Below are 22107 nucleotides of genomic sequence, written 5' to 3'. Positions count from 1 at the left end.
TTGAGAATAGAGTTGGGTGAAGAATGTTAGTGAGCGGTTTATACTCCTCTACAAGAGGTAACAGGCGTAAGTAAGTATAATGATTATCTTATTCACTATTGTTAATTCTTAAATATAAACCTATTCTCATAAAATTGTTCAGTATTTACACATCATCTAAATTACAGTTTGTTTCGCTTGTTTTCTTCATCATATAAAAAGTGGTACAAAAGAAGAAAAACATTACCATTGTTACAAGAAGGCGCCAAATAGTTATGCGCCACATAAATCATTCGATTTATGTGAGGGCTGGAATACTGACTGGGTGCCCAAAACGAAGTAGGTGATTTCCCTAAGGGGCCACAACCGGAGCCTTTGACATAAAGGTCTGATCCACAAGACAGTGGAGCAACGTAAGGAGATGCAGTCCCATGGTAGCCGGTGAACAACAATTGGTTCATGCACCATTTGCTCCTTCAGGATATTGGAGCCCATGTATACCATTGGTTTGGAATCAGGGTTTTCCTACTCCCATAGGTGGACTCTCCATATCCACCAACCTGGTTACAGCGCCAGACATTCGATTTTCGTCCTCTGAATTTCATAAACAACAGTAATGCCACTAAAAGTTAGTGAGTAGGAGAACTGACTCTCTTCACTCTCGACTGTACCAAAGCATTTGGGAGTAATAGTTGTTTAGATAATAATCAAATAAAAATGTCACTAGTTTAATCAATTTAAATCTTTTTCATTACAACCGTCAATATTTTTCTTTTTTTTGTTTTTCTCTCTTTTTTTTGTTTTTCTCATTTCATAAACTTTGAAAGTTGAAAATGGAATTTGTCTTTTGATTTTATGATTGATTATGAAGGAAGAAAATAAAGTGAGAGAGGGGGGGGTAAAGAGAATGAGTAAAGGAAAGAAAAGTTCAGAAGTGAATTTTTTGCAAAAATAACCGAAAAAAAAGAAAAAAAAAGGAAAAGTAAATTAATAGTTAAATTCACTTGGTGTTGTTTTCTTACTTGTATCTTTCGATTGTTACTTAGGACTGAAATTGACTAGTCTCTTGTTGGCATATAAGTATCCTGTGCGGATTACCTTGATATAGCCTTAAATCACAAGTTTTTTTTAAAGTAAAAGTGGTTAGTGGCTAGCAGTGGAATACAAGATGTGCGTTTCGTTCTATTTGGGACTTATCAGCTGAATGTGCCTGCATCTCAGAGTTGATGTTCATTCTGAGACTCGAACCCAGTACCGTTCGCTTTAAACACCATCACGTTATGCACTTAGCTACTGTATTAAAATATGGATTAGATGGATGATATAATATAGCAACTATCCTACAACCAATTTCTATCATGGTTAATTTTTGTTAGGCCCTTTCATCAATCTACTTAACAGACAATGTTATTTGAACAGTAGCAATACGTCAACTTCTTTGTAATGTTATGATCACTAGAGCACATAACGGACTCGAGCTAAAATGTTGATCGCTTAAATATCACTCGATGATTCATTCTTCTCCCCATGTGCATATGTACTTAAATCCTATTATTAGTTTTTGCTTTGGCTTGCTGTGCCCTTATGCAATTTGATGACTATAAATTTGCCTATATATTTGCTCATATATACTTATTCACCTCTCCTCTTCGAATTCGCCTAATATGCTTATAGCTTTGTGATTTCGGCTATTCGCTAATAAACTGTAGTTGCCGCTTCTCATTGCTTTCTGATTTCAAACATCGAGGTGGTCGATTAACGAAGCAAAGCCACTACAATAATATCCAAATGAAATCCCTTAGTTTATTCAACACCGATAGTTTTTGCCTCGCTTCAACCTGTATTACTTACAATATTTCATTTAAAAGAGGGAAGAATATGGCTCTTGTCAAGTAAATTTTAGTTATTCCCAGCATGAGGGTGTCCAAAATTTCATACATCTAAGTATGTCAGCATTATGAACAATGATGAAACTAGAATCAAACTAAATAGTAATCAGAAGTTTTTTGTGGATATTGTAATAATAATAATGATTGAGTTCATAAGCCAATTAAAGTTAGACCACCATGGATGCCAGCCCAGTGGTCTAGAGGTTAAGCGCTCGCGTGCTAGACCGATCGATCCCGGTTTCGAATCCTGCTGGGCGGTATCGTGAGTGAGCACTGCTGGGTAGTCCCATACTAGGACGAAACGACTGTCCAGTGCTTCCGAGTTTTTTATGGTGGTCTCGCTTCAAATGACTCATAAACTCAACCCTTAGATGGTAATCACTTAGAAATTAGTTAGGGTCAGTCTAATAACTTATATTCATGATTACCCATCTGAACAATATTTACATCACACAAATAGGCATGAAAAATAACTGGTTATATTCATCACAGAATAAACTCATCAAGGATCACCAGACAACTGGTTGGTCTTAGTATGAGACTATATAGAAGTTCACACTCAAAACCCAACTAGCCATCGAACCCAAAAACTTCATATCCATAATTTAAATTATTACGGCCAACAGTCTCTATAAACTACCTACAGTAATAATGATAATAAAGCAAACGCTTAGTCATTTGAATCAGTGGGTCAGTGCCAAATAGTACAATTTCAATCTCAACCAGCTTTCCATATTTTGTTTAATGATTATCCAGTCCTATTAATGATAAATGTCTCATCCCCGATGTGTCCGAATTCCACCAGTTATGATTTCTAGTGAATATGTATTACTAGGTTGTTCTTTACTGGCACAAAACACTTATCTAGATCATCTTGGTTTTCTTTGATACCTCATATGAAATCAATTTATGACGGATGCTACTTACAAATTAAAAGATTGTAGAATGTTAAAGATAAACAGACAGAATAATAAATAATTCACTGAATTACCTTTATCGCATTCAGTTCCACTCCAACCAGGTTCACATATTTTATCACCATTTGCATCACATTTAAATTTTGTATGATTATCATTTGTTTGACATACTTTTGTACAATCATTACCATAATGATTTAGTTCACATGTTAATTGTATACAAAATGTATAACCGGAATATTGTGTTGATATAGTAACCTGATGCCAATCTTTAGATTGTTTCATAGAAGAAATTAATGGACGTAACAGACCACGATGTATAGCTCGATCAATTAAATATTTTTCATTTTGATTAACTAAATCATATGCTTCTAATATTACTGTGAATAAACGCTGGAAAAGATAATAAACAAAGAGAGGGGGAAATTTATATTTGTCCATTTATTTATTTATTTAGAGATAGTAGATTGAAGATAGAAACCCATCCCCAAATACTCTGGAACGGCCAAGAGTAGAGAGAGTCAGTTCTCCTACTCACTAATCTTTAGCAGCATTACTGTTGTTTGCGAAATTGAGAGGACGAAAATCGAATGTCTGGCGCTGTAACCAGGTTGGTGGATATGGAGAGTCCATCTAGGTAAGTTGGAAAACCCTGATTCCAAACCAATGGTGTACATGGGCTCCAGTATCCTGAAGGAGCAAATGGTGCATGAACCAATTGTTGTTCACCGGCTACCATGGGACTGCATCTCCTTACGTTGCTCCATTGTCTTGTGGATCAGACTTCTAGATCAAAGGCTCCACGTTTGGCCTCCTAAGAAGGTCTGGGCACCCGGACAGTATCACAGCCCAATCACAAATCAAATGATTTATGTGGCTCATATCTATTTGGTGCCTCTTTGTACTAATATTTATGTGTTCAAATAAATAAATGAAATAAAATAGAAACCTGCTTTACGGCGAGACTCTAATTTATGGACGACCTTTGAACGAATTTTAAGTGACCTTGAGAAACATTAGTTAATCAGAAAACAGTCAGTATAGAGTAAAAATATGTTATACAAAACCAAGGAAATAAAGTGGATACACTTCTCTAACGTGGTTCAAAGATTTGTCGAGGTTAGAAAGAGATTCAGAGGTTCTAAAATCGTTATACATGCAGCAGAGGAAATTATCCATACAGCTACAGAATAGTCGGCCTCTGGAGCCATGATAAAGTCTCAAAAACTCTTTCAGCCTCGACCACATAGCTTCGACATTGTCTATGTGCACTCTGGTTGTTGAGTGCACCAAATGCTACTTGTGGATAACGACACGACACACATGACCAAGTCTATGTAGGAGTCTGTACGCTCTCCAAACATCCGTATATATTGTAGTACCTGGCTGCAGCCAGCGTTACTGGTGCTTTTATTATCCAGTTCGCAATAATTGTCGTAATTTGCTTGAGCAATTATATATGGGGTTTTCATCACGAACTGACATCAGCTATAATGCCAAAACTCTATTTAGCCGAATGAATGAAAGGCTTTCGCGTTAAAATCTGAGATCTATTATCTTATACCTGTGTGATTCGTCCACAAATTATAGTCTCGCCGTTTTATTTGTTATGGCCGCTCAATCATCACGTTTTGTACAAAATTCCATGTGAACCGATCTTACATTAACAGTTAGCACTGAAGTTGGCGCCGTAACCTTGAAATATCTAAAACGCCTCTGATTGGCTCGTCCATAAATTAGAGTCTCGGCTACTTTACTGTTGATGTCGAATGACTCTCAAAATGACTGGGGAAAAGCAATATCTATCAAATCTTAGCCAGTCAGAATAAAGGTGATGCAAATGAATAATTACTCACATAAAACCTCAAAAATACGTTAAGATTAAAATTTTGAGCCTTCCCGATCTCCCGATTTTGGGGAAGCCGCTATAGAAAAGTTTGGGGAAGTGGCACCAAAACCCCTAAATTTCCCCCAGAATCCTATTATCATAAGCTGATTGGTTTATGATTTAGTGCTAATAGTAAGAGGGAACAGTAGTGTTTACGAATAACTTGGAAAAAAAGCTTTAATTGTGAATAATTTTAATTTAATGTTAGTCTTATGTCCATTACCATTCCATTTAGTTTCTATTAATTCCTCTATAGAAAATTCATCACATCCTTGACATCATCTAAAGAATCCTTGAAATCAGTCCCTATTCTTCAAACTAATCATATTTCTTAATTTGATTTGTCTTGGTAACTAAATGTTCATAAAATGTTACATATATCTTACTTTTTAATAAGATATAAGTTATCCGTCACTGTATTTTGAATCGACAGTTTGTAATCTTAAATCTGATTGGTTGGTTAACAAGTCATACTTTTAATGAGTAGTAAAGAAGTTTGTAAAGATTTATGCTTAATGTGTAACTAAGTTGATATGAAATTAAGTTATTATTGAATATGAAACATGAAACAATTGTGTCAACTAGTTTTGATGTGCTCATAATGAAGTAACATTTGGTCCGAATCAGCTGATATAGAATAGATGCATGAATAAACATTATTTGATAGTACTTCAAAGTTAATTAAGCATGATCAAATGTATTCTCGAATTAAGAATATTTGTATATTTGAACATATTTTAGTGTTAGCAACAGTCATATGAAAGATTTACCTAACAACAGATTAAGTGGATATAAATATTTTTTATGATTCAATGTTTAATTACTATTGGACTATTTTGAGCTAAGTGTTTGGGTTACCAAAGATAATGAAGTTAGAAAGTATTGGTTGTTTGAACCTTCTCATTGATTTTTAGGAGTGCATCTTGTGAGGATTCCTTCGATATTATCTTAAGTCAAAAACACTATAAACGGAAATGATGGTGGCCAGTAGTGGAATCCAGGACGTTCGTTCCATTCACTCTGGGACTCGAGCCCAGTACCATTCACTTAAAATACCATCGTGTTATCCATTTAGCTACTGAGTGCAGATAGTCGCTAACTTGTGCAACGGGATGAAGTTTAATTCAGTTTTGTATTGGCTATCAGGACTTAGCAGCTAAGTGGATAACTGGATGGTGTGTGATGCGAACGGCACTGGGTTTGAGTGTCGAAGTAAACATCAATTCTAGGATGCAGGTGCATCCGGCTGACGAGTCCCGAATAGGATGAAACCCACATCTTAGATTCCACTGCTAGCCATCATTACCTCTAATTATAATTTAATAAATAGTTTTTTCTTGTTCTAAATCGACAAACATTTGTCTAAGACGTTTTGTGAGGTTATGTGTTTGTAATTTGGACATGATTTTCCTCATAAAATGAAAACAGGTTGAGTACATTTTAAAAACCAAAGCAGATTAAGAGTATTTCTATTTCAAAGGTAATCAAAACTGGAATTTTACGAATACGGAGGTGAATGAACTATTTTGTCAAACTAATGATGTTGAACAATGTGTACTGTTTAGTTGGCAATTCAATAATTTAAATGTACAGTCGTTACTAAGAGACTTGAAGCTGACTGGTACAATATAACACATGACTACAAGTATAGATTGCTAAGAAATCTTAAAGCAAGATGAATCAGTTAACCATTACTTCGCTTACCTCCAAATACCCTTTAGCTAATTTCCATACATGATGATGAAATTCTCTTGAAAATACTTGAAAATTATAACGAAGTAAATTTCTATACTTTTCAGTAGGCAACCTCATGTTAAAGGAAACATTTAATTATTTTTCCGTTGTACATCACAGACTAATCTTATTTCGACAGTCATTGAAAACGCGAGAGTACTAAACAAATCATTCGTTTTAGTGTGAGTCACCCTAAACACTAAACATTCATTATTTCCACCGATTATTGAACTCGGATTTTCCAGGTCTCAAACAAGCCTTTAACCTTCATTATAATACTGTAATCAGTAACCTCCAAATGCCGTGGTACGGCCGAGAGTGGAAAGAGTCATCTCTCTATCTCTCGAAGTCCTCTCACATGGCCATGTACATACAAACACTATCACGGAAGTCCTACCCACTGCCTTTTCGTGACGGGGGTGTTCTTTACAAAATTAAAAGGACGAAACACGAATGTCCGGAGCTTTAACCGAGTTTGTGAACACAGAGGGTCCACTTAGAGATGTTGGAAAACCCTGAATTCAAACAAATGGTGTACATCGGTTCAAGGACCCCGAAGGAACAAATGGTGTATGAACCTATTTCTGGACACCGGCAACTATTGGATTGCATCTCCTTACATTGCTCCACAGCCTTGTGGATCAGACCTTTAGATCAAAGGCTCCGGAAAGTGTTCTCCTAAGAAAACTAACTGTTTCAGTCTAGAGACTCGTGTAAGATCCCAACCCCCACATAAATCAAATGACGAAGTGTGTGACATACGTATTTGTTGCCTCTTTGTACAAATATTTATATAATTTCAACAGTTGAGATCATGAAGCTAGACCGCCATGGAAAAGCTGGAAGAACTGGACGGCCGTTTCGTCGTATTGTGGGGCTTCTCGGCAACGCGCATCCACGACCCCACCTCGCAGGATTCGAACCCAGGATCTATCAGTCTCGCGCCAGGCGCTTAGCCAACTAGACCACTGAGCCGGCTGTCATCCAACGGTGTTAATGTCTCACTTCAACTAATCCACGAAATTGAGCGACACATCCACCAATATTTATATGTTTAAATATATAAATAAAATAATCACTTCATTGATTAACTTATTTTATATTTCAATCTTTAAGGTCAAAGTCAGTTCATTGAAATTGTATCTAACTCTTTTTTTCAAATGAACAACTGTCTTCTTCTTTATTTCTTTTTGTTGTTGTTATTATTACCCCCCAAAAACAAGCAATCCTCATTCATTCATTCATTCATTGAATCTAGTTTTTTTCTGTTTTTAATTTCAAATATTTGTTACTATGGTGGCATTGAAGACATCAAAATCAATTTTCTTTAAAAGAAAAAATTACTGAATAATTAAATTTCCACCCTAATAAACACTTTCCTAAAAAACCAATAACATGACCATCACCGTCATCCCCACCACCACCATCACCACCACCACCACGATCACTATCACCCACAACAACAATAAATACAAATTACATCATATTCAATAAATCAGAAAAAAATAGGTAACAACAAAATTCATTTGAAATCAATGGACTGTTAAAAATAAAAATAAAAAAATTTTTTTTCTTCTTTGATAAATTTCAAATTCAATTCATGAACAAAACTAAAAAAATTTTTTTTCTCCAAACAAAAAAAAATAAAAAAATAATAATAATAACGACAATGTCCTGTTTAATTAATTTCCAATGGAATAGGAGATAGAACAAACAAACAAACATTCGGAAATGATTTGAGTCATTATTATTATTATTATTATTTATACCTTAGTTACAATATGGATATAGATCATAAATAGAGGACATGGTGATATGTATACACACACGTGTACACATGGGATCTAATTCAATTTCCTTGTTTAAATATCGCTTATTCCTTTCTCTTTTTTTGTTCAAGAAAAACAATCATCATTTGAATTTTCAATATCCCGCGAAATACAGATCGATGTATATGTAAACAGAAAAGAAAAGAAGAAACTGAAGAGTTCGTTATTATTATTATTCTTATTTTGAAATAATTCAATGTATATTGAATATGACAAATGAATCAAATTTGAATAAAGGAAGTTCTAGTGTTTTCCTGAATTGATATTCCCTAGTGTGATCTAATTCACTACTTAGACTATTGTTATTTTCGATGGTTAAGATTATGAGTCAATTGAAGCTAGATCACCATGGAAAACCTAGACGCACTGGATGGCTCAGTGGTCTAGTGGTTAAGTGCTCGAGCGCGAAACCAGTGGGTCCTGGGTTCGAGTCTCGCAGGGAGGAGGTCGTGGATGCGCACTGCTCAGGAGTCCCACCATAGGACGAAACGGCCATCCAATGCTTCCCGGTTTTCCATGGTGGTCTAGCTTCAACTGACTCATGATCTTATCCATTGAAATTACTATAATATCCACAAAACCCATCTGATATTATTATTTTGATGGAGTTTTTCTCTGACCTGGATATTTTCTTAGTGGAGCTTTCATCGTTTATCTGAACGACATCATCATTAGCACAAACTTCGGATAAAAATGAAGCATTCGAATTTCTTTATATGTGGTTCACAACTTGTCCTGTATATGGAGAAATTGAAACGCTTCATTTGTATCTGAAGTTTTTGCTGATAATGATGTCGTTCAGAAGAACGATGAAAGCTTCACGACCAAAGCATCCAGGACAAAACTCCATCAAAATCATCCACTTGAGCTACGAATCTTCTCCACTATTATTATTATTACCATTACTATTATTGTTATTATTATTATTATTATTATTATTATTATGAAGTCGATCTTGAACATGATGCATATAGAAGAGAAATGAATATTGTAGAGTAAAACAATGTTGAACTATCTTATACACTAATACTTGTGATGTGAACAGAGAAACAAGAAGCTTTGATAAACTATGGAAGCCACTTTTGGAGGGACGTTATTTCATTTAATCCAAAACTATGAACCATACGTGGAGAAATTCAAACATTTTACTTCTACCTGAAGTTTGTACTGTGGATAATGTCGTTCTGAAGAACGATGTCAAGCTCCACAACTAAATCATCTTGCTTAGAGAATTAAAACTCCATGAAAAAAAAAGAGAAGAACTATTGAAATTCATTATTTATCTCATCAAACCTTTTTTACAACTTTTATATTATTGTCTCGTTTGCTCACTCACTCACTCATTCATTCATTCACTCATGGACTTTCTTAGTATCAACCCTTATTGATTTAACGAACTAACCAATCAATCAATCGATTTCTGTCTATTCTAACTTGTGAATGATTATAATCATAATATATTTGTTTTAAGTAGTATTTATGAGAAAAAGAGAAAAAAAAATTTTAGTTTAAAATTTATTCCCCTTTTTTGGTAAAAACCTTTGTATATAATTAAATCTAGTTAAATCCCATGCGACTCTATGGTTATGAGTAGGAACTCGATTACTTTTCAACACACACATGAGCACACACACACGCACACCTACACACGTGCACGCATACATGCATACATGTACATGGATATACACATATATAAAAAGAAACTTTAATACTTATGAAATGTTTTATTTAATCCTACCACTGAATAGATATATAGTACTATAATAACTGCTGTTATTACTACCACTACTACTACTACTACTACTACTGTCTAAGATACTACTAATTAAAATTTTTATACTCATAATAATAAAGTTATTATCTTTTGTGGGTTTGTTGATGTATGTAGATAATTATTAACTGTGTTTATTTTCATTTTGTTTGTGCTTTTCAGTATTCCACTTTACTTGTGTAACTATGTGTGTATGTGAGTAAGTGAGTGAGTGAGTGAGTGAGTAAGTGAGTAAATGAATGAATGAATGGGATTGTCCACATACACACACATATATATACATACATACATCTGTATATATGTGTCGACACAAATAGAAGTACATCAGCATAATTATTTAACTTTCATCCTACTATTAAAATCTTCATCAATCTGGACTTTTCGTTGTTGTTGTTGTTGTCACTTTTGCGTGTTCAATTTTGTTGGACTATACAAAATGGTGAGAGAGAAATTGACGGCAACCACTATGATCAAAATCAGCAGAAACATAACGAATAATAATGAATCGATAACAAAATATTTATTAATCACCTAATAATAATAATCATAATAATATTAACTTTAATCAGAGGAGGGTTTTTGTGGATATTATAGTAATTTAATGGTTGAATTTATGAGTCAATTGAAGCTAGACCATCATGGAAAACCTGGAAGTACTGAACGGTGATTCAATTTCGTGGATTGGTTGAAGTGAGATATTAACACCGTTGGATGCTGGCCGGTGTAGAACTTAAGCACTGGCGAATGAGATCGTTTGATCCTGGATTCGAATCTTGCGAGGCGGGATCATGGATGTGCACTGCTGAGGAGACTCATGGCTGTACAATGGTGGTGTAACTTCAATTGATTCATGAATTCAACTATTAAATAATGACTTAATAGGTACTACTAAGAATTACTACTCATTAAAGCAAATATAACAAATATAACTATAAATACGAATGTACAGCTTAAGTAAATGATTTCGTTGAAAAGACAATTGGCGAGACCAAATAATTTGTGGATGAACTAATCCGGTATAAGATAACAAATCTCGGATTTTGATGTGAAGTCCACTTATCCATTTGGCTAAATAGAGTTTTAGCATTATAGCTGGTGTCAGTTCGTAATGAAAACCTTAAATTTAATTCCCGACAGATATATCCATCAACTCACGTTACAGTATTAAATTAGCACTGTGAGATGAAGACTAATGCCAGAATAATAGAACTAGTGATAATGTTTTAAGTAGTAGAAAAGATTCGATATACACAACGTGATTCAAAAAGAAAGAGTGAATTCATAGAGAGAAAAAAGTATGAGTGAATCCCCAAACCCAACATCTAAGGGAATACAAAGAGTGAATAAATATATGTCACTGAAACGTATTCTGTGCTTTATCATACATTGTCTCTATTGATTGTTTAAGATAATTGGATCAACCTCAATCAGGTAGTTAGAAACGATGAATAAAGCTTAAGGGACTATGAGCTATTAATTTATTATTCTTTATATCAAGTATCCATCATAATGGATGATGGATTAAACTGAAAAATCGTTCATGGAGGACATGTCACAGACCCATTCGAAGTAAAGACCGGTGTCAGACAAGGTTGCTTACTCCCACCCTTTCTCTTTCTCCTGGTGATCGACTGGATCTTAAAGACGTCAATATATGAAGGGAAGCATGGGATACAGTGGACATCTAGGATACAGCTGGACGATCTTGACTTTGCAGATGATCTGCCCGTCCTATCGCAAACGCAACAACAAATGCAGTGTGGCAACAGCCTCAGCAGCAGTAGGTCTCAATATGCAGAAAGTGAAAAGCAAGATTCTCCGATACAACACAGCATGCACCAATCTAATCACAATTGATGGAGAAGATTTAGAAGATGTGAAAACCTTTACATATTTGGACAGCATCATTGATGAACATGGTGGATCTGATGTAGATGTGGAAGTGCGGATCAGTAAAGCGAGAGCAGTATATTTGCAACTAAAGAACATCTGAAACTCAAAACAACTGTCAACTAACACCAAGGTCAGGATTTTCAATACAAATGTCAAAACAATTCTACTGTATGGGGCGGAAACCTGGAGAACTACAAAAGCCATCATTCAGAAACTACAGGTGTTTATTAACAGTTGTCGACGCAAAATACTTCGGACCCGTTGGCCGGACACTATTAGCAATAACGTACTATGGGAGAGAACAAACCAGATCCTAGCGTGGGAAGAAATCAGGAAGAGGCGCTGGAAGTGGATAGGACACACATTGAGGAAAGCACCCAACTGCGTCATAAGGTTAGCCCTCACATGGAATCCTGAAGGCGAAAGGAGGAGAGTGAGACCAAAGGACAGATTACGCCGGGAAGTGGATATAGGCATGAGAAAATGAACAAAAATTGGATGGAATTAGAAAAGAAGGCGGAGGACAGAGTGGGTTGGAGAATGCTGGTCGGCGGCCTATGCTCCATTAGGAGTAATAAGCGTAAGTAAATAAGTAAGTAAGTAAGTAAGTAATACCAAGTATAATCGATATAAATTCCCATATTCGACAACTAGTAGTTTGTATCTTTCATCATCAATCAATTTGTTATATAACATTCTCAGCATTCAATCATATCTGGAATCAATTATTCTCTCGGAAACTATTCATTACTCATAGTTCATATTCTATTTAAACATGTTGAGTGAATAGTAAAGGTCTATCTTATCATCATATTTTCGATCCTTAGGGCATATTCTGTCTTTATTATTGACTAGATATATATATACATAGAATAAATATTTAATCAGAAGTATAACACAACAGATACTACTTAATTAAACAACATTCATGAATATGCATAACTTGAAGCAGCAAAAATAACATCAATAGAATATACAAAACAAAACTTGTGTGTGTGTGTGTGTGTGTGTAGATAGATATATAAAACTATATACATTCTTGGGTATATATTAATGCTTGAATATTTATATGGATACATAGACAAGTAAACCTAATTTCTACGTTATGTGGTTATCTTTTCTTAAAATAAAATATGTCTGTTCAGTTTATTATGATGATTGTTAAAATAAATGAAACAAACTACTTGTAAGTAGTAAATCCATCCATTCATTCATTTATTCACTAATCAATTGACTAAATAATTAAGCAACTCATACAGAGATATATTTAGTGGGGGCCAATATTAAAGGGAAATCAGGGATAAAAAAATGAGCTCGTATCCCCACACACACGTGCACGCACGCACGCGTGTACGCATGTACTCACAAATAATCACACGCTCGAATAGATTCTTTACAAATGACCATAAATTTAATTAGTGCCGTTAGATTGAGGAAGAAAAAAACTCCACAGGATAAACAAATAAGTAATCGTAAAAAAAAGAATAAAGGAATGAGAAATTATGTGGAGAACGGATGTTTCACACACATATACTACTATCACTTCTACTGATAGTAGTAGTAGTAGTAGTAGTAGTAGTAGTAGTAGTAGTAGTAGTAGTAGTAGTAGTAGTAAGTAGAATGAATCAAAAATTGCTGAAAACACAATTCATGGAAAGAACAGAAGAAGAAGAAGGCTAGTTAGTAAGCAACAATAGTATGGAGAAAATTAACTAAGATGAAGTGCATAAAATAACACTAGAAAATTCATTGTACTATTGGTTATACACTGGTGCATTTGTGTGTGTATACGTATACCATGTTACTATCCATAACCTTAATTCTATCCATAGTGTAGCCCAAAACAAAAACTGAACGAAAAGAGAACGAAAAAGAAGGTGACAGTAACAGGGTTTTTGTTGTTGTTGTTTGAATGAATGAATGAATGAATAATGAACTTGTCCATTGAATAAACAAGAGTTAATTTAATTTATGATAACAACGACAAAATGAAGTGAATATTCAATAGTTTATCCACATTATTATATTCTATAATAATAATCTCCTAGTTAGTATTTTTCGAAAGTATTTCGATCGTCACTGCTCATTATGTACATTGTGTGTGCATGTATGTATGTGCATCTATATGTATGCATGTATGTATGTATGTATGTATGTATATGTGTATATCAGTGAGTACATACGTTCACATGGTAGTGTGTATCAGTGTACATATATGGGTATATCTATAGGAATGATTGGAAATCTCTTTGTTTTATATTTTTCTTCTAATAAGATTGTCTATAACACACACAATATTCAGTAATCAAATTAACAACAACAAAATATTGTGCTCATATTTTGTATTAAATAAATAACAATCTAATAATTTAATTCATGAGTCCATTGGAAATAGACCACTGTGGAAATCCTGGAAGCATTGGATGGCCGTTTCATCCTAATATGGGACTGCTCAACAGTGTGCATCCACGACCCCACTCTACGAGATTCGAACTGGGATTGTTGTGTGATAGTGTAGTGTCAGTTATTATGTTTAGCCCATATACCTTATTCTAGCTTTCGGACATCCTATTCTATTCACTCTACTCGAGTCATACTTTGACCTTGTTATTTATTCGCTTATCAATCTAGACTGTTTTTTTTATGAGCGTATATGTGTGCACACTTCATGTCCCATGATTCATCACATGTCTGTAGTTTATTTTGTCTGCCTATAAATATTGAGTAACGCTTAATTAAAATGGAGTTGGCTCCCCAGCCATCTTCCATACGTGTCATTTTTGCTTTGCTATGTTTCATTCGCTTCATGTACGAAATATATGTATTCTCAAGTCGATTCTCGTTATTCGACTTATTTAATTTCGTTATTGGATAACGCGATTTAAGTCGATGATTATATACGAGAATAGGTGATAGCAAATATCCATAGAATATAAATTGGAGTCAGATCAACGAGCCACTAAAATAGTAACTCACTGAAGACAATGGTGGACGGTGGTGCAATTTCGTGGATTAATTGAAGTTAGACATTAACATCGTTGGATGATAGCAGGCTCATTAATCTAGTGGTTAAGTGCTCACGAGCGAGACTGATAGGTCCTGGGTTCGAATCTCGTGAGGCGGGATCGTGGGTACGCACTGCTGAGGAGTCCCATACTAGGACAAAATGGCTGTACAGTGCCTCCAGGTTCTCCATGGTGGTGTAGCTTCAATTGACTCATAGATTCAACTATTAAATGTTTTATAAAAACTTGTTAGTAATCATCGAGAAGATGCAAGTGTTTATTAAAAGTTGCCTGCACAAAATACTTGAGATCCGTCGCCCAAACACTATCAGCAATAACTTACTGTGGGAAAGAACATACCAGATCCCAGTGGCGGAAGAAATAAGGAAGAATTGCTGGAAGTGGATAGGACACACAAGGAGGAAAGCATCCAACTACGTCACAAGACAAACCCTCAATGGAATCCTCAGGGCTAAAACAGTAGAAGAGGAAGACCAAAGAACACATTATATCGAGAAATGGAGACAGACAAACATGAGAAGAATGACCAACAGTTGGATAGAATTAGAAAGGAAGATCCAGGATAGAGTGGGTTAGAGAATGTGAGTTGGCGGCCTATGCTCCATTGGCAGTAACAGGCGAAAATAAGTAAGTAACTAATCATAGTAGAAGTAGAAATTATTGCTAAGTATTTCATTATCATGGCAAATATTTTCACTTCTAAATAAAACTGCACAAAACGACTGAATTCAATAGTTATCTCTTAAAAAGTTACTAACCTTGTGTTCATTCCTATTTATTCTCTTTTTTTTCTTAGAATGTTTAATTGATCTTACTAAATACAATCGATTTCTAGTGCTCTATATGATTTCATTTATATCATCCTCTTCTACCTCCCCTACCCCCCCCCACACTGTCTACCTCATCAACTGATTTGAATTATAATCATAATTCCCCTTGAGTAATTGTGTCAAAATTTATTTCGTCTCAAATTTGTCTGTATGTGATACAAATGTGAGTGCCTATATTTGTAAATAAGTAAATGAGTATGTGTACAATTGTCCCCTTCATTTATTCATTTAAACACCACATATATATATACATAGAAGAAAGGAATACATTTCATATAAGTGTAGTAGTAGTATTAGTAGCTATATTGTGATAGAAAGATTTACTAACCACCATTTCTCATTTCATTCATGTTTAATCTAATTAGGTTCACGTCAATGGAATGTCATACATCATCAGTAATATCGACAATAACATCATTCATCAAAAATATTTTCTTTAATAAGATGTAATAACTTCCCATATGTACAAAACAAGGACTCATTCAAACGGGTGTATACATTTATTGGCACATCCACACACACACACACACAATCACACACACAGTCACACACACAACCGAATCCTCAGCATCTTGTTCTTGAACATGATCATAGTAGTCATAGTCAAATTGTTTGAAAAGAAAATCTCTTGGGTATTTATATTTTGCTTGTTTGTTATATATAAATGAATATACATAATGTATAGTGTCAGAAATTTGATTTGTGTTTAGCGCTAAACACAAACCGCATAAAACACACTTACATAAAAGATTAAATTTCAACTATAATTTTAAATATTGAATATAAAATAAGTTTTTCGGCAAATATGAAACAATTGAAGTGAAGTTTTAATAAATAAACAGAGTTTAATAGTTGAATACGTGAGTCGATGTAAGCTGAGACTCTTTAACGATCCCACACTGAAAAGGATTCGAACCCAGGGTCTTCAGTCTCATGTACGAATGCTTAGCTTACAGACCACTGAGTTGGCTAATATTTAACGGTGTTAATGTTTGACTTCGAATGATTCATAATCTTGTGTAACTATTCATTCAATGTCTGAGGTAGATGTTTGTCTCTACCCAACACGGACTGAACTCCATTGGTCACGGCTTCTCACTAGAACTACAAGAAATCCATCCTAAAGCCAGTCACTAGTGAGTATATGATGATAAATAAATAGCATGCATTTCTAATATATCGAATAAAAATGTAAATATGAAAGGATAACTTTTTCAAAGCTTGCAATCGATATCTTTTCATGAAGTAGAATATATGTCTGTGTCACAATGTTCAATATGAGTCCAGTGTCTGGGATTTTATCGTTCTGAGATGCTGGAGAAGATATGTAGCTCAAAGAGATGATTTTGATGGAGTCTTTTTCTCTGAGCTGGATGTTTTGGTCGTGTAAAATTGAGGGAGCACCGGTCCATAGGATTTCATTATCCATTGATCTTGATTTGTATTTTATACTGCTTTGACGAGCTTGTTTAAAGTCTTTGAGATTCGGTTGTTTAACCTTTTGAGTGGATTTATGCTTTTATCGTCAAGTAGTTCCTAGACTTTCTTGATGTATTATTCTTTGTCCATAATCACTGTGGTGCGTTCTTTTTTTGCTGGAACTGTGACAATATCTTTTCCAGTTCTGAGTTTCTTTAAAGCTTTTTGTTCTTGTGAAGTCAGTTGGTTGTAGTCCTTCTTCCGGTAAGTTAGCGGTACAATAGTTCGTCTTATATCTCGTTGCGTTTCGTCACTTACTCCGGAAGTTCTGAGTGATGACTCTAGTGCTGCGAAGAATTCCAGTTTTGAGGTGTCGCTTGTATTGTAATTTAATCCCTTTCGAGTTGATAGGCTAACCAGGCAGTTGTTTATGTTTTCTTGCATGGGTGGTTTTGAGATCTCGATTAGTTTCTTCTTTACAGTGTTTCTACTTTGTTTTCTGTGTCGTTTGCATGACACTTATGTCGTTTGCTTAATCCATGATGATGTTGTAGACATCCCCCCTTAATGTTGAAGAGTTTCATTCTAGAGTGAAACAACTATCCAGTGTTTTTCAAGTTTTCAGTAGTTCTCTAACCAACAAACCAACCTCTGATGTCAACTATACAATTCAGTAATCTTCACAAACTCTCATATTAACAAACGAAAGTTCTATTTTTCATTCTAAGATTTATAGAATTTCTTTCTTTCCTCTCAATCACTTGGCAACAAAATAATAGAAGAGGAGTATACATAATTTGCGAAAAATATGTAGGGAAATTCATCCTTTCTTCAATCCTTAATATAAGTTCAATATCTAACATTTTAGAGTACTTCACCGTTTATTTAATGTGTCAATACTGCATATAGAAGCGTCATTTGCACTGGTGACTTCATTTCAATCATCCAAAGCTATCTATATGTCTTCTGTGAACATAGTATTGTAGCGCATTTCAAATCGATGGATAAAGTGAGCAAATGAAGTGAAAGTTAGGACTTGAAATGAAATTCTCAGTAAAAATGATGCTCTTAATATGCAGTATTCACTTACTAAGTAAACGATAAAAATTTTTTGATGGAGTTTTGTTCTCTGAGCTGGATGGTTTGGTCGTGGAGCTTTCATTGTTCTTCTGAACGACATCAACCAAAACAAAGAAGTAAACAATGACAAATTTAAGGTCAATAAGAACCAATCAACATCGAGGTGCACAGAACAAGCTGTGAAATACATATGGAGAAATACGAACACTTCACTTCTATCTGCAGTTTGTGCTGATGATGTCGTTCAGAAGAACGATGAAAGCTCCACGACCAAAACCATCCACCTCAGACAAAAATGCTCCATCAAAATAATACTAATTATTCTATACAATTTGGATTTCATTTATTGGTATGAAGACGAAAGTGTTTTTTTCTAAGAAAAAATGGTCGTTTGTTTGAACAGCTGACGAGGTTTGGTTTAATGTTCATGTGTTTAAGTAGGTGCGCTCACCATTCATTCTTGTCTTCCATCTATCGAAAAAAGTGTAATATCATTGTATTTTCACATTTAGTGTAAATTAAAAGAGAATACTACACTTGTACTCGTCCCCCCTCACCCCTCACCCTTCCTCTTACACTTTCTACCACTACTACTTATACTAATAATAACCATGACAGTAATGGTGATTTTGTGTTTTGATGACATTTACATTTCTCCAATGTTTATATTTGTGCATTTGTGTAAGTGAATGTGTGTGTGTGCATGTGTGTATGTATGCATGTATGTGAATCTTGTCTTATCCTTCCTTTATCTATCTATCTACATGTAACTGTAGCATTGTTTTTTCTTCTTCTTCTTCTTCTCTATTAGTTACTTATGTACCATTAATGTTAGAGTAGATGAAGGAAAAGAAAAAGAAAATAGACCCATATATAGATAGATAATATAGTCATTTATATAATAACAGTTGTACACTTTTCATCATTATCATAATTGTCATCATGTACATTTCTAATATGTATATTTATATTAAGTTAATTCAATATTCAACAACTGTTGTTGTGACCTTGACAAAACATTTGAAAATATTTATTACAATGATCATTTAAAGATGACAGAAATATGAATACGAGAAGGAATTAGTGTTCCCGCCTTCTTATTTTTCCTCCTTTTGTAAAATCAATGAAAATGTTGTTGTTGTTTCTTAGTGAATGTGAAATGAAACTTTACACAAAAGCACATGTGTGTGTGTGTATGTCTTATGGTTTTACTGTACAATTAAAATGCTAAAAAAAAACAATCAATATATATTCACTTGATATTGTTTTACTTGAATCTTCCCATTGATGTTTTAGGACTGAAATTGATCAATCTCTTATTGGCATATGTGCATACTGTGCGTATGCCTCGATATTGCCTTAATTTACAAGCATTATAAGCAAAGATGGATAGTAGCTAGCAGTGGAATCGAGGACGCGCGTTTCGTCCTGCTTGGGACTCGTCAGTTGGATGTACCTGCATCTCAGAGTAGATGTTCACCCTGGGACTCGAACTCAATACCGCTCGCCTCAAACGCCATCGCGTTATCCACTTAGCTACTGAGTCCTGATAGCCACTTGCTTTTGCAATGGGGTAAAGTTTAATTCACTTGGTATTGTTTTACTTGAATCTTCCCATCAATATATATATATTCAAAAAATGAAGAATATTTGAGCGAATAATTGTTTTCAATAACTTCATCATCAGGCTCTATAGTTATAAGTCCATAATTATAATAATTTTACAAAGGCCACAGAAGCGAAAACCAATCTGGATTTTACCTGTAATTGCACTGTTACACACCGATATCCGAAAGACCATTGCAAGTTTTTGGGAGTAGTGTGTAAGCAATGATGAGGCTAGTTGTACAGTATTAAGTAAAGATAGTAAATTGGTTGATTAGGTAATGTATCTTCATCGATAAAGGTAGTTAGGATATGTATTATGTCTGGTTGATCAACATCTACCTCGATGTGAGACGTTTGTTAGTAGGAATAAAGCTAGGGACAGTCAAGTCAATGTGCCATTAGACTAAGTAATTCGCGACTGCACGTACTTAATCGATAGAATTCGAGCTGCACTAAGAAGGATCTGACATATATAACACTGATCACCACCCAGTGATCAATCAGTTGTAAACACATCTCAGACATACAGAATAACGGTCATGTCTCGAATAGCTCAATGGTAACATCTCTGACTGTGAAGCTTGGTGACATGGCACAGGTACACCTTGCTGACGAATGCCATGTAGCACGGGTACCTATTGACTACCTCCAACCGATGTCTTATTTTGTTTGGGTATTTCTGTCTCCTTTAAGGTAGTTTCGTAAGTTTTATGCATAAACCTAAAAGTCATTTTCTCGTTTCTTATTGACTTATGCTGAAAGTGTACTTTCATTGTAATAATTAGGAGGAGAGTTCGTGGTATGTTGGTTTTAGAATACCAACATTCTAACGATAAATTGTGTCATTCACACAGTTTGGTAACTACTACATGAAAGCTGTGTTTATTCGAAGATGGTTAATAATAAGGCATGATTGATCTTCTTGAAAGCTATCGAAAATGAAGATAGTGGTTGAAAATTGTTTAAATTTACCTAATCGGACGATTTCTCAAAAGGTTTCACCTATAATTCCTCTAAATATGATCAAATCTCAGGGCATAGAGTTCCAATGGTTAACGTACGATATCATTTATTTACGAAGTCAATTCATGTTTTTATTGAGGTCACGAACTGATCCAGGTTAGACAATCATTTAAAGCAAAGAAGCACTGAGTGTCTGTGTCATTCTAGTATGGGACTACACAGCAGCGCACACTTATGACCCTACCACCAGGGGTCGAATCAAAGACCTTTGTTCTTGTACGTGAATACCTTACCTATGTACCATATCAGAACGAAACAACTGTCCAATACTTTATGGTTACCAATAGTTGTCTAATTTGAATCAGTTTGTGATCTCAGTAATAATAAACACATGTAACGTATTCATTATTAATTTAGTTAGTGTTTACAAAGCGGTCACAACATTATTTTTATAACTTTATAGTTGAATTCATAGGTCAATTAAAGCTAGACCACAATGGAAAACTTGGAAGCACTGGATGACCATTTCGTCCTAGTATGGGGTTCACTAATGACTGTCTCCAACAGGTATTTCCTGAAGTTCTAGTGAGAAACAGTGACCAGTGGAGTTCAACCTGGTCTGCTGTGAAATAGTAACTCACTGAAGACAATGGTGGACGGGGGCTCAATTTCGTGGATTGGTTGAGGTGAGACATTATCACCGTTGGATAATAACCGGCTGAATGATCTAGAGGTTAAACGTTCGCGCGCCAGACCGATAGGTCCCGCTAGCGGGATCGTGGATGCGCACTGCTGAGAAGTCCCATACTAGGACGAGGCAGTTGTTCAGTGCTTCCACGTTTCTCATGCTGATCTAGCTTCAATTGACTCATGAATTCAACTATTAAATGATTATAATATTGACAAAAACCCCCTTACTGAATACTTTTTAATGGTTACATTTTAAAAATTACTCTATAGATTATATACAGGAAAATGTAAATATTATGTTTCTTTTAATTATTAAATAATTAATGTGATTAGGGAATATACATTTTCGTCGTTATTTTATTCACTTATTACTGCAGTCAAATACACGTTCTCATTTTTCCCTGATACATACGTACATGCACACACACACACACATTTGCACACACTTACACACACACTTACATATACATATACTTTCAGAAGAAATATGACATAAACATTTAAAGAAGAAAATAGTTTACCCAGTTATCATAATGAATAATAAATGACAAATAAGAGAATTGTTCACCTTTTAAACAACAAAAAGTGGGG

General features: G+C 34.7%; 1 protein-coding gene across 1 annotated transcript; it reads right to left on the bottom strand.

The window, feature by feature from the left end:
* Positions 1 to 16649: 16649 nt before the first annotated feature.
* Positions 16650 to 18182, bottom strand: MS3_00000200 (uncharacterized protein). The gene has a single exon (XM_051208059.1). The coding sequence runs from the start codon at positions 17617 to 17619 to the stop codon at positions 17311 to 17313; it is 309 nt and encodes a 102-aa protein (XP_051067219.1). The 5' UTR covers positions 17620 to 18182; the 3' UTR covers positions 16650 to 17310.
* Positions 18183 to 22107: the final 3925 nt, after the last annotated feature.

The sequence above is a fragment of the Schistosoma haematobium genome, chromosome 2, assembly GCF_000699445.3.
Source record: "Schistosoma haematobium chromosome 2, whole genome shotgun sequence".
Taxonomy (NCBI): domain Eukaryota; kingdom Metazoa; phylum Platyhelminthes; class Trematoda; order Strigeidida; family Schistosomatidae; genus Schistosoma; species Schistosoma haematobium.
Note: the sequence above shows the minus strand (reverse complement) of the source record. Positions and strands in the feature narration are given on the sequence as shown.

Excerpts from the sequence above, each read along its gene's own strand:
- MS3_00000200 (XM_051208059.1), bottom strand. The coding sequence starts at position 17,619 with ATGCAAGAAAACATAAACAACTGCCTGGTTAGCCTATCAACTCGAAAG.